The sequence below is a fragment of the Sinocyclocheilus anshuiensis genome, unplaced genomic scaffold (genome assembly GCF_001515605.1).
Source record: "Sinocyclocheilus anshuiensis isolate Anshui unplaced genomic scaffold, SAMN03320099.WGS_v1.1 scaffold640, whole genome shotgun sequence".
Lineage (NCBI taxonomy): Eukaryota > Metazoa > Chordata > Actinopteri > Cypriniformes > Cyprinidae > Sinocyclocheilus > Sinocyclocheilus anshuiensis.
The window spans coordinates 483,376-498,492 of record NW_015554127.1 but is presented as its reverse complement, the minus strand read 5'-3'; the positions used below and the strand labels follow the sequence as shown (position 1 = coordinate 498,492).

General features: G+C 36.9%; 1 protein-coding gene across 1 annotated transcript in view; it reads right to left on the bottom strand.

Annotated features, from left to right (window-relative positions):
* The window catches only part of LOC107670185 (probable E3 ubiquitin-protein ligase MID2), a 96,254-nt gene that overhangs the window by 54,048 nt on the left and 27,089 nt on the right, over positions 1-15,117 (bottom strand). The window contains exon 2 of the mRNA XM_016462705.1: positions 6,453-7,161. Within this exon, the coding sequence (XP_016318191.1) occupies positions 6,453-7,145 (693 nt within the window). The 5' untranslated portion in view covers positions 7,146-7,161. The remainder of the gene's footprint in view (positions 1-6,452; positions 7,162-15,117) is intronic.

Here is a 15,117-nt window from a genome sequence, read left to right as displayed (position 1 = left end):
ACAGTATGTGGTGCTTTGCACTTCACACCACAACTCAGAGCAGAGAAACACTATTAGCCTTGCGCACTCAAGAAACTCCTGAACCTGGAGACCAAAGTGGAGAGAGAAGGAGAAGGTGGTTCGCATTGTAAGGCTGATGACTCCACTTCACTGCTCTTGAAAGCTTTTCAGTTCCTCTCTGCATTAATTGTGTATGGGGAGCGCATGGTTCAAAGCAGTTTAATAACAAGCCTCTATATTCACCTCTGATAACTTGTCACTATATCTCTTCACAGCATGCCCCATGCATTACGCACATGTGGCCATTTTTGCATGCAACCATGTGCCAGGTATGTGTACGCCTGTACAGGAGAGAGAAAAAAGCCCCTAAGAATGTCTCTGAACGCCTCCATACAGAAACAACAAGCTCTCTTGCTTCACTCGATTCTCACACAGCTGCACTCGGTCTGGCATGCCTCCATACAGATGGGAGAGAAAAAGAAAAGAGACATGTTCCAAAAAGCAATAATAGCAGCAAAAACCATTAAAACACACTTTATTATAATAAATTATTACCAGAGTTGGGGAGTAACTGACTAAAAGGAGAAAAGTGACTAATTTAACTGTATTTTTCAGTAGCATTACAGTAGCTCAGCTGCTTTTAAAACAGAATAGCTTTTCTAGTAACAAGCTACTTTTTTAAAACATGAAAAGGTGTAGTGCGACAAAATGCTACATTATTTTTTAAATAAACTGAGCATTCAGCTTCACAGTCAAGCTATCTGGGCTAAAGTATTCACCAATTCATTTTATATTTAGACTCTATATTATTTTTTAATTGTATATATATTCGTTTTGTAGCAAATATATACAATAATATATATTTCAGAATCATTTTCTAATATGTATTGCAATATTTTTGCTAAAATCATATAATATTTAAATCAAATGCTGCTGTTCATCATCGTTTTTAAAGTGTTTTTGGTCATTTTAAATGAATCTGTTATTGTTAAAAAATAACAAAAACAATAATATACATAAATACATAGCATACATGCATATATATTTTGTATTGCTACAAAACAAAATATTATATATATAAATATATAAATAATGTAAAATAACCTGTACTGTAAATACCCGGTTTTGTGTCAATACAAAAAGAATACAGAATAATTTTCTAATATGTATCGCTTTTAAAAATGTTTTTTGTAAAATTATATCAAAATTTGTTACTGCTAATCATTCACCCCCCTTTTTTTGGTAGTTATTGTAAATTAGTTTGTAAACTGTTACAAATATTATATACACAAAATATGAAAAAAGTGGATATTTTATTTCAGGAAAGTTGCAAGTCGCAGCAGTCAGCTTTGATTAAGTAACTGGCTTTTATAGTAACACCCTATAGTTTCAAAATATGTACCCCAACACTGACTATTACAATAAAATATTTTTGATATTGAGGGTCACAGTCACGGTCCTCTGAATACGGGTGTAATTCAGCTGTGAGTGCATACAAAATCTGTACCTTTCATCACCCTAAATGAGTAGTATTTCCATAGTGCTTAAATTTACAAGCATGACATATTGCCTCCTGCATTATCTCCTCTGAACACCTTGGGCTGAACGGCAGGCAAAACCAGGCCAATGTGGCTGCAGTAGGGAAATCTGGCTGAGGTGGAAGGAAAGCCCAGTTCATATCAAGCACCTTTCAGCTTACTTGCTCTTTTGGCTTTAAAAACTGTCTTTTAGGAGCATTTTGAAAATGACCCCAGCGGCCTACTGATGGCTCACTGAATGCAGCAGAATTGGACGAGTTGGTGTCTGCTGAGCTGGGCTCCTATATCTGTGAAAAGATAGACGGCTTCCCTAAGTAGCTTAGAGTAAGAGGCCCAACCACCAAACGGGGTGGAACTTTAATCAAAGCTGCCTGCTGCAACTTGCAACTTTTCCGAAATAGAAATTAAGCCTTTAATCGCCACTTTTTTCATATTTTGTTTTGGCCCTGTAAAACCTAATCCCTGAGCGTTTGCGAGAGTGCTGTCATGCTTTGAAGGCCTCGCCGTCCGACGTTACTCATGTAAGTCACGTTCAAATGCAGAAGATGAGGTGAGATCAATAGGCGGATGGAAGACGCATGCTGAGTGCAATGGACAGCGACCACCTAAACATAACATTTGTCTTGGCTCCTTTCTGCAGCTGTTTAGAAGTGAAGAGTGCGTGAAGAGGTGTTGATGAGGTTTTAAAAGAATGGCAGCTCATTAGCGTCTTGAAGTATAGCACACAAAGTTGAACGGCATGACCTGCTTTTCAATCAATTAGCTGCCTGTAACAAAGCGTCTGAGAGCATCAACACTGAAAACCCAATTTTCAAAAAGATTTTTATACACTACTATTCAAAAGTTTGAGGTCATATATATATATATACTGCATTTATTTGATCCAAAATACAGTAAAAACAGTAATAATGTGTAGTAAAAACATATTTTTTTAATTACTCCAGTCTTCAGTGTCACATGATCCTTCAGAAATCATTCTAATATGCTGATTTACTGATCAAGAAACATTACTTATTATGAGTGTTGTACGGTTTAATATTTTTGTGGAAACTGATTTTTTTTCCCACAGAGTTCAAAACTTTTATTTGGAACATTTATTTGAAATAGATTGTAATAGTCTTAACTTTCACGCTTGTTCTGTTTAATGAATTCTTGCTGAATAATAATCATTCTTAAAAAAATAAAAAAAAAGTCACAGACTTGAATGAAAATGCGGTTAGCTTAATTAAATATTTGGGAAAAATAAGGAAAAATAAGGTTCTGCTTAATTGAAAGCAACATTAATCTCCATTATGTTTTTTTTTAAAGCTATAAAAACAATTTCATTATAGGTCAAACTAAGCATAACTGTAAAGATAACTACAATTCCTATTACTTTCCAATGACAACTACTTACAGGTATTATAAGTCCCCATTCTCAGACCTACATAATTAAATATTTAATTCATTTAAATAGCTAATAGCCACTCCCCCCAAACTCAATGTGTCTCTCTTCATTTATTAAAGGAGTCATATGACGTCGCTAAAAAGAACATTATGTTGTGTATTTGGTGTAGTCTTTGCAACTTTACAGATCTTCTTTATGCACCAAGAGCTTGTAACACTCCAAAGAGAAAGGAAAAATTGAAATCGCATCATATGACCCCTTTAATAATTAACTAACACGCAGAAAGTTATGTTCAAAACACATAAAATACATTCTAAAAACTCTTATTATTATTTATCAGAAAGGAAAACATGAATCATAAGAGCAAAATATGAACAAAACTTTTACTCAGGGCCAAATGCATTTTTTGTTCAGGACGTGAGTATGTGCAAACCTATACCTCACTACAACTTTATTGCAGGAGAGTCTGCGTTTTGGCTTTACAATAACTGTAATATGCAACTAATATGTTATATTAATAAATTACTAATATGTAATATGTTGACTAGGAAACAGCAAAGCTCATCTAAACGTGTGGAACAGTTTGAATCATCATCATCCACCACCGTGAAGCTTACGGACAAACAAGGATTTCTCATTTTACTTGAGCCGGAAGAAGATTAAAAGTTTGAAGCTCTGAGCCATGACGGCGTCTTTGCTCTCTCTCTCTCTCTCTTCAGGTTGTGAATTGGGAGTTCAAAGTTAGACAGGTTCAAAGCTTCAGCAGGCGAACATTCAAATAAGCCTCTGCAATGTAGATACAAACCTCAATCCGGACGTTTTGCATTAAAAGTGCATTAAAGTGCCTTTTAGACCTGGCGTCTTATTTTAGGCGTAGCGCAACTTTTTTAAACGGAACGAGTAAGGACTGTCACAGGTTCCGTGAGGAATGTGTACAACAAGCTTCTACTGCACAAGAGGTAATTATGGATAGAACATTCCAGTGAGTAATTCAAAACCGAGGTAAATCCTCACAGTCCGTCGGGATTCCTAGAGGAAATTAAATGTCGATCTGGATGCTGTAACCTTTGCATACTGCCAGCCTCTTTTCTGTTTCCCTGCAAGAAGACCTTGGGACAAAAGAGGAGCAACTTTCTCAGGTATCGACTTTCAGCAACACACAATGAACTTCATCTAGCACAATCGAGGCAGTTTCAGCAGAGCCGCGTTCGTTTTCTTCAAAAACCAGATGGGGCGAGCGTCAATGATCGGAATTTCCTTTGTGCGAGCTGGTGTGAACAAAGATGTCAACCGGGACACGAGATCACAGGGAGATCACATGTGCCCTCTATGCTTGCTATTATAATGCTGATGCAGAAGTCAATGGCGGCCTATTCATGGGAGCGAGATTATGATGGTGTAAAGGCCTCTATGTGGGCTCATATTTACAAATCCACCCCATGAGAACTTAACAAGCACATAACGCTAGCGGCCTTAACCTGCTCTTCTCTTGTAACTCGAACTTCGCAGGGATAATTGAGGCTGATCTGGAGCAAACTTGCTCTGAAGTTATGATGCCATTGAAAAAACAAGGCACGGATGTAATTCTGGCCTTCTGCAGCTGTGAATGATTATACTGATGGGCGCGAGTGTATTCATAGGTTGGGAGCTCTGTGTGAGCTTCTGTATTTTAGCACTGATTCAGCAATCAGGGTCTTTGTAGTAGGTCAGCATTGCGTTTCAGTGCCGAACAGAGAATGGCTTTAGGGACTGCAGACTCATCTAATATGATAATGAGTTCTGCTCAAAGGAACAGCTGGGCAGTTCTGGCTGCTACTATGCATGAAGCGTTCCACTATGAAAGCCAACAAATATAGCAAAGAATGAGTTAGGGTGATGCTAATGAAATGAAATTAGCTTACTAAAGAGAAAAAAAACAAGTGTGCATAAATGATGGTTACAATACGTGATGCAGGACAACAAAGATTTTACCAAAGAGATCACCTTGAACTATTTCACTCAAAATCGTTCAACATGAACCCTTTGCATTGCTCACTTAGAGGAGTCAGAGCTGTTTCTATAATAAAGTGTTAATAACAGTGAAAACCGCTGTGTAAGGCAAGACACTGCAGGCAAAAACACTTTTTTCATGCACTGGTCATCATTTTCATAATGTGTTGTTTTAGATTAATGGAAAGAAAACATCCAAAATACATCTTTATCTTCTTGCCTCTATAGGTTTCAATTTAAAGGCTGTTTTCTCCACTTTACTAGCATTTACATACACAAAACCTTTAGAGTTTTATTCCTTATTCTGAAGGTTTTTACAGAGGGATTTGTTAATATATAATTTTTCTGATTTTATATAACATTTATACCCCCCAAAAATGGCACATTTGTTTTTTTCTGGCTGTTGGCAATATTTTCTGATTTATGGAGAGAAAAAAGAGATATCAAAAATCTCCTCTGTTAAAATGTTTGACTCTAATGTGTCAACAAAATCAAACAAATTTTGAACCTGGCTTTATCTAATGTTAAGATTTCTGTTCTGTATGCAAATGTATGCAACTTGTTGTATATTTAAAGGAATAGTTCACCCTAAAATTAAAATTTGCTGAAAAATTTACTCACCTTCAGGCCATCCACGATGTAAAAAAAATTGTTTCTTCACTGGAACAGATTTTGAAAATTCAGCCCTACATCACTTTCTCACCAATGGATCCTCTGCAGTGAATGGGTGCCGTCAGAATAAGAGTCCAAACAGCTGATAAAAAGATCACAATAATCCACACCACTCCAGTCCATCAATTATCATCTTATGAAGTGAAACGCTGCATATTTTTAAAAAGCAAATGAGAAACAAAAGGTGTTTTAACTTTAAACGGTCACTTCTGGCCAAAATCCAAAACTAACACTTCCTCCAGCGAAAAAGTTAATCCCCTGTTGTCCATTCACATCAAAATCCACCCACATATTTGTTTAAACCTGTTTTAGACAGTTTTTTGCTCATAAATGGTCCTTGATCTGTGCGTATTTCTCTCCTGTTTCAGATGAGATTACTTTTTCACTGGAGAAAGCAATATTATGAATAGAGGATTCGTACTTTAGCTGTTAGCAACGGTTTGAAGTAAAAAAAAAAAAACACCTTAATGATGAATTTATTGCAAACGCACATCTCTTCAATTCATAAGATGTTAACTGATGGACTGGAGTCGTGTGGATTATTTGTGGATTATTGTGATATTCTTATCAGCTCTCATTCTGACGGCACCCATTCACTGCTATTTAATACTAAATTTCTCCAAATTGTTCTGATGAATAAACAAACTGATGGCCTGAGGATGAGTACATTTTCAGCAAATTTTCATTTTTGTGTGAACTAAACAATGCCTCTTTTGCACATTTAAACATTACATTACATTACATTACAGAAAACTTGTAACACGAAAAAGATTGCAATTCTTAATGTAATCAATCAACTAGGGAAGCATGGCTATTTCTATTAGTTAAATTTTTTTCTTGCCTTAAGAACCAAGTTCGGGACTCACCTTGAGCTTGTCGAAGCGTTCGCTAAGTGAGGTGACCTGATGCTCACGGTGCCGTCCCACCAGCTTGCAGAGAGCGCAGATCAGCTGGTCGTCCACCACGCAATACATGTTCACCTTCTCGTTCTCATGCTCCAGGCAGGCCAGCCCACGCAGCTGAGCGTCCGCCACCGGCTCCACCAGACGATGGCTGGTGAAGGGCTTCTTATTGGGGTGCGTGGCCCGCAGGCAGCGGTCACAGTACGACACCTCGCACGTCACACAAGTTTTGACCGCCTCCCGCGGGGGCTCCTGATCGCAGAACTGGCAACCGACACGCTCGAGGGACATGGCGCTGCTGGCGGGGCTGCCCCTCGCGCTCCCGCCGAGCGTGGTGCTGTAGGGTCGCGGCCGGCGACTCTCGTTGGGGGAGTTGGGCCCGCTGACGGAGGCCTTCTGGAAGCGGTCAATGATGTTCTGCAGCGTCACATTGCGCTTCAGGCCCTCCAGGCCGCGCTGATTCAGCGTGATGACGTAGCGGCAGGTGGGGCACTGGAAGGCAGAGATGGACTCGAGAGGCTTGGTGCTGGAGCAGTGCGAGACCAGGATGCGGTGGGCGCAGTTGAAGCACAGGCTGTGGGCGCAGGGCAGCAGGAGGGGGTCCTCAAACAACTCCAGGCAGATTGGACACGTCAGCTCGGACTCCAGTGTTTCCATCTTCAATTGAACCGATCTAAAGGTGACATCAAATCCCACAGAAGCTGGTCAGTCACCTGTGCGGCGGATAGCTATGGGTTAGCGGCAAGCAAGTTTAGCATGGCAAAAGCAGCAGAAAGAGAAATTCCGCTCAAAAACAAAAAGGTATACAAAATCAGTGACCAAAGTATTTAAATCAGTTGAAATCATTTAAATCAGCACATTGCTAATAATACAACTAAATTCAAGACTACATTTATACTGAAAAAGAAAAACTAAACTGAAAATAAACTTTCATCATGAATTACAATTTTTAAAAGATATATTATATTATATTATGTTGTATTATAGACATAAAAATCAAATCAAATCAAATAATTACTAAAATCGAAACTCAATATAATGAAGAAAAAAAACCCTGAAACTACATTTTTGTTAATAATTATATTTATTTGTATTTAAATTCATATATATCTTCATATATTATATTATATTATAGACATAATAAGTACTAACCTCAAATTCAAAACTAAATACACTGAAACAGAAAAGGCTGAAACTAGTACTAAAAATAATATTTTATCATGAAATGTATTTTACGTAGAAAAATATATCATATTATAATATAGCCATAAAATAAAAAAAATAACTAAAAAACACTAAAACCTAAATAGAGCAGATATTTTTATATTACATTATATTATATTACTATCTTTTTTCTTTTTCATCACTGTTTGGTTGTGTATTGATGCTTGGGAAATACTGTATGTATAAAAATTTTGCCAATAAAGTGAATTTGAACACTGAACTAAGCTAAATTTGTGATGACAAAAACGAAATTAACAAATAAATCAAACTAAAATAACCTTGATAACAACTGGAAAAAAGAGGAAAATATAGCTTTTTGAGCGGAAAATCACTAGAGTTGTAAGCAATTTGGTTAATGACAGCACATACATTCAAAGCATTATCTTTGGCTCAATACTGGCAGCGTGTGTAAGCTAATAGTTTTACAAGGAGAATATAAATGTCAAAACATGATCAAGGATTGCCTTCAAGCTGCATTGTCAACGTGACAGATGGGGATTAAAGAAGACTTCACATTCCATTCACTTCCATTCATACGCATATGCTCTGGGCTAGATGAACAGAGAACACACACACACACACACACACACACACCTGTTGGGTGTCATCAAGCAACATCTCCTCTGCCCATAAACTAAGACCCAATATGATGCATCACTTCACTTACGAAAGTTAAACCCCCTGAATTAAAACCACTCCTGCGCATTCATTTTAAATCATACATTCGTGCCACATTGCTGCTGTTTTAATGGAGGGGCTTTACCAGATTACAATGTTTCTGCTTTGATGAATATGAATGGGCCCAAATCAGCACAACACATCACTGAACACAGGCACCTGTGCCTCTAGCCTGCATGCTAAAATGTGTTTGTCTTTTCAGCTAATGAACTATACTTCACATGGTGCGAGTATACATCACCTGTTTGGTTAACAGTCATATAAACAAGGAAATTATGAAGAAATCACACTATATAATGAAATTTTATGACTACCTTTTGAAGTAGGGATGTGCAAAATTAAATATTTATAAAACTGATTAGAATTTGGGTTGTCTGAATGACTAGCCAGTCATAAAAAGCCCTGTATAATTATATATAATTCTAAATTATACTCATGTCAGGCGTGTTTCTGACACCATGTGTACACCAGACCAGACGTGAGCAGAGCAGTGCAGTCAAACATCAATCACTCCCATTATAATCAATGAAGCTGTCTACACTGGAAGCGTCCATTCTGGGATGTGATACAACCTTCAGCTTTGATGCTTCTAGTATAAACAGACACGCATGTGTACAGACAAACTTAAAAAAGAAAAAAAAACAAAAGAAAGACAATGCAGGAATGTGCAGGGAATATACATTCAACATATGAACAAGCTAAATTCTGTATCTATAACTGTATGGCACAAAACTATTAGTAAGTAATCATAGATCTGATGACTGTAGCATTAAAGTGGGGGAATTTAAAGCAATTTCAATTGAGTATGTTAATGTGAGAATTTCAGCAATATTTTATTATTATTATTTATTTTAATGAAAATATTTTATTATTATTTATTACTATTTTATTGAAAAATTATAATAATGTTATTATTATTATTCAAACAAATAATAAATACATAAAAAATAAAAGAGCAAAAATAACGAGTATTATAAAAATAAATGAATAAATGGTATTTTAATAATAATAATAATAATTATTATTATTATTATAAAATGTATTAATAATAAGATTGTATATTTATATTTATTGTATATAATATATGTTTTTTATTTATTTATGCTTCAATTTTTTATTTCTTACTCTCGTCTAATCAGATCTCTCCTTCTTGGGCCTGTGCGCAGCCATGTGACTTCATACTGATTGTCTTAGACCGCTCGGTGGCTTTTAACGATTTCCATCTCTGATGTTACATACAAATCAATGCAGAACTCCAAGCACATGTAAAAAGTTATGATCACATTGCCTCAGTCTATCACATTTCCCCGCACCTTTTGATCTAACAGTGACATCGTCCATCTCCGTCCTATCATTCCCACATTAGGCTTCAGCTCCATCCTCTTAAATGGCTATTGACCGTGTCAGAATCTTCTAGACACACTGCTCTACTGGAGCAGCAAGTTACTGCCATTTCTGACAAGGAATCTGAAGCCCCTGACTGCTGCTTAAAATTATCTGACAGCTCCTGTGAAGAGCCAAAAGCTCCCAAAGTCTGCAGACATCCTGAGATCTTGTACTAAACCTTTAACTCGACCGGCACTTATGACAGCAAGCCAAGAAGGGCATGTGATTACAGCAGCAGTGGACCAGGTGGAAACTGGATGGAGTCATTACTGGAAAAATTAAATAATAATAAGAGCTTGTGTCCTGGTGTAATAGTCACTTTGATGGATAGCAGGAGGGATCTGCGAGAAAAATAATCCTTGAAAGTTTGTGCAATATTCCAGTATTGAAAACAACCATGATATATATATATATATATAAAAAAAAATGAAATACTGACATCATGTTAATACTACATATGTGATAATATTGTATATAATCCAGTGCCACTTGTTTGACACTCCAGCATAGTAGGTAGCTGCATTGCACCTATGTTGGTTGCCATACTTCATAAAACAGAAAAAAGAAGACAACACAGTATGTAGCAACAACTGCCACTCAAAATTTGAAGGAGACGACAGATGAAAGTGAGACTACCCTCATCTAGATCAAGTTTGCTAGGTTGGGAGTTTTCGGATTCCGTAAAAAAAAAAACGGGCTTTTTGACACACCAGTCTGCAGGAAGTGCCGATCAACAGTAAGGTATTTTTGTACACATTTCTACAGTTATGGTTACAAACTCTCGCTCTCTGTCTCCTTACACCAGTATTTTGAGTAAGATTCATTGGCCAATAAAGTAAAAACACAAAATAAAGTTAAAATTGAATTTGACTGACAACATTTTTTTTTCAACATTTCTATATCATTATCATGAAATCTTCCTTGTGTTGGATATATGTTCCCTGTGTGTGTTCACTCCCCATGTCTAGTCCCTATGTGTCTTGCCCTTGTTAGTTGCCATAGTTACGCTCATTACTTGTCATGACAGTTCATTAACCACGCCCTCTCGTTACCTTGTTAAGCTTGTTAACCTCTGAGTGTATATATAGTCCTAATGTGCGAGTAGTGCCTTCACACTGAAAATTCCAAAAAGGGAAAGTGCACCTTAAATATGGATGATATGCATGAATATGGATATAGATGGTGCACTTAAATAACTGAAAAAATTGAAGTGTGGAATGTTGGACACTTCATGCACTCAAGTGTCAAAGCTTTAATTACACAGCGAAGGGGGAGCGGCTATCAGACTCCGATTATGAATGACAAAATAACCTTAGAATTCATACTCTACATGTTTGAGTACATAGTGCATAAGTACATAGTGTAAAAGTGCATAGTATAGTGCGCCATTTGGGATGCAGCTCTAGTGTTTCACTTTTGCGGTGTTAGTCGATGTTCGTGCTTGTGTTTGAAGTTGCTTGTTTCCTGTGCTTTTGCAGATGTTTATCTATTTCTTTATTAAACTGCTCCTTGCACTTAGATCCTCGCCTTTGCCTGCTTTCTTCGCACATTACAGATATCATGACAGTTTGCGTTTGAAATTTGAGTCAATACTGGGTCCTCATTGGCCAGTTAGAAACATCACTGACTCTTTGCTAAGCTCCGCCGATTTTTGGTAATCGAGTTCACCACTCCAGTGACAATGGCGTTGATAAACGCGAGATCTCTGGCAAATAAAACTTTTATTCTGAACGATCTCTTTGCCTCACACGAACTTGATTTTTTATTTGTTACTGATACTTGGCTTAACGTTGGCGACACGTCTTCACTCTCTGAACTCTCTTCTGCTGGTTGCAGTTTTTCAGTACCCCTAGGTCCATATTATTCTTATTTTTTTCCCCCTTACCTTTCTCTGTACAGCACTTTGGTTCCAGTCGTGGTGTTGAAAGTGCTTTATAAATAAAGTTTGAGTTGAGTTTGAGTATTGTCAAGATTTTAATATGAAAGCTTTATGGTACACCTCAAATAACAAGGGGATATATAGTAAGTCCCCGAATTCATTCTCTCAAATGGCTTGGGTATGCTGAGCATTTACAGCTTATATGGTCTAAACACCACAAACAGAAATGAAGAGACTTAGTGAAGGTCACGATGAGGTCAGCGATGGACTCCAGCATCCTCTACAGCTGGTCTTTTAAAACATACAGAGAGAGTCAGGAGAGTAAGCCAGAAGGTTTAGCACGTAAACGTCTACTTTAAGTGTAACAGGCAGAAGAAGGATGTGATAGATTGGAGAAGTGGAGAAGCAAACAGTTTACTCCTTTCAAAGAAAGACACCACATATAATCTGATTATGATGAAGTGCTCCATATGGAGGCTGATCAGTCTGCTTTTGCTCACGAACAGCCCCACTCATACACAAACACGCATGCACACGTTCTCAGAGCCGAGTCTGGTTTATTTGATCTGTTCTTGGCTTGATTAATGCATTATTTTCCCCTTTGATGTAGACTCGGAATCAGAAAAAGACAAAAAGCAGTCTCTATAAGAGATGACTCATATGGTACTGATTTAACATAGTCACTTAGTGCTTAATAGCAGACACAAGTGTACATCAGGTGCCTAACACGTTCGCCTAAACACAAACCTAGCCGCCTTGATGCTGATATATTTGCTAATAAAACCCAAATGTAATACATCTCTCTCAAACAATCTTAAGACAACCCACTCTAGAATACAAATACTAAGCAAGGCTAGTTTAAAAGATGGCAGTGGCATTTAATAGTCCTATCTCTGGTCTCCTGGGACTCTACTTTTCTGTGCCTGTTAGGACAGAAGAAAAAAACAAAAAACCAACACTCATGCGTCACTGAGAGGTATGGCATTTCTGGAACAATGACAATTAGCCTTGACTAAACAATAGGGACAGTTCACTTTTAAAAAGGCTCTAAGGACAGCTCTTCCTTGAATTATATGCATCCACTGATAATGAGACAATGATTACTTACAACATATATTGGGTCACTGAAAATGAAACTTTCTCTGCTAATTTTAGATGGACTAATCTGCAAGGTTAGGTGGTATGACCAAAATCTTAATTTTTTTCTTTCTTTTATATCTTTCTTTTTTAAATGAATCTTTAAGGTTATTATATTCATAATGTACACACATTTACCTTACATACATTTATAGAAACATTTCGTTTAATTCATATTAGTTTATAATAAAATCTGCCTATCTATCCATCTATTAAAAAGTGACATTTCATCTCATAAAATTAACTTGTCTAATTGTTTGGCCAGTATACACAACAATCTATCTTTTTTTTTTTGTGACATGCCATATTCAGGATTGCTACATTTGAAAACATGTATCCTAAATAATTTCAGTTTTAAAATAAATACATACATACATACATACATACATACCGTGGGTATAGAAAAGAATCACCCCCTTTAAAATAATAACATTTTGATGCTTTGCAGCATGAAATGAAGACAGACACAGTTTTTGTTTTATCCAGCTGTATTCACTCAGTGCAACTTATAACATCCAAGTGAAAGACATTACCAACAAATGAATAAAAAACAGAATCGCTAAGTTGGAATTACAGCTTTAATTACAGGAATGACTTTAATTACAGCCTTTAGTCTGTTTGGATTTGTCTCTACTAACTTTGCACATCTGGACTAGAGATGTAACGGTATGAAAATTTCTTATCACAATTATAGTGACCAAAATTAGCACGGTTATCAGTATTATCACGGTTTTAAATTAAGTTAAAGCTTAAGTTAACTTAGTTAAGTCAAAATGATAAATGGTTAATAAAGGATCATATGTATTTTATCTGCTCCATAAATAATTCTAGATACCTTATTCAAATTGTTTAAATGTATAGAATCCACATCAGCTTGTTTTTCATCAGTCAGTCAAAATTTACAGCAGGGCATGCAAATTCAGACTGTTTTTTTGGCCAAACAAAAACTGCACACAGGCTGAATGTAAATGTAACTCTCTGACACTAGGTGGCGCTAATGGAACAGCTGAATTAGAGCTGTTTCCCGTAAACCTCTGTGGACAAAGCAGCACTGCGATTAAGAATACTACTTTATTAGGTATTACATGGAGTGAAGATGAAAACTAAATGCCATCGAACCTTTTCTTTAGACAGTCAGAATCTTCAGAGTTACATTCATATAATTAATTCATTCGTATAATTCCCTTAGCACTTTTAAAACCTCTTAGCTTTCCGCCATGTTTTCACACAAAATGAAACTACTCTGCGTTCTGTGCGCACGTGAGACTGTTACTTAAAACTGTGCTTTATGCTGGACAGTATTTATTTATCCCGAGTCGTTCAAATCGCGGTAATCGAATACGGTTTTAATGAAAATTTAAATATGTAACGGTAATACTAACCATGGGGAATTTTATCATGACCGGTAATCATTCCACCCCTAATCTGGACTTTACAATATTTGCTCACTCTTCTTTGCAGAACTGCTCAAGTTCAGTTAAATTTGGTGACAGTTTGTGGACTGCAGTCTTCAAGTCATTCCACAGATTTTCAGTGGGGTTTAAGTCTGGGCTCTGACTAGGCCATGCAAGGACATTCACCTTTTTCTCCTTCAACCACTGTGTGCTCAGTTTTGCTGTGTGCTTTGGGTCATTGATATGTTGGAAGTTAAACCTTCTTCCCATTGACAACTTTCTGGCAGAGGGCAGCAGATTTTCCTCAAGAATTTGACAGTATTTTGCCCCATCCACTTTTCCTTTTATCCTGACGAGTGCTCCAGTCCCTGCTGCAGAGAAACACCCCCATAACAGGTTATCACCACCTCCATGCTTTACTGGAGGAATGCTGTTATTTGGATGGTGATTTCCACCAGACATATTGTTTGGTGTCGAGGCCAAATAATTCAATTATTCAAAAATACCTTCCACTTCTTAATAATAGACTTTACTGTGCTTCTAGGCATTGATAACGTCTTTGAAATTTTTTTTTTGTATCCATCTCCTTACTTGTGCCTGTCCACAACTTTATCCTGGGGATCTTTTGACAGTGCCTTGCCGCCCGTAGTTGATTGATTGTTTGCTGAAATGCTCCGTGGAAGCTCTTTTCATGCTGAGCTTATCAAAATGACCACAGCTGATCACAGTTGAAAGTCAAATGGCTTTGTGTGCCATTGAGAAGGTGATTAGCTACAACTGATTGAGTTTACAAGTAATTTTTAACCCTTTGGTGATCCTTTTTCCAACTCAGTGATTCTGTTTTTTGTTTTTTTTTAATGTTGGTGTTATATCTTTCACTTGGATGTTATAAGCTGCACTGAGTAAATACAGCTGGATAAAACAAAAACTG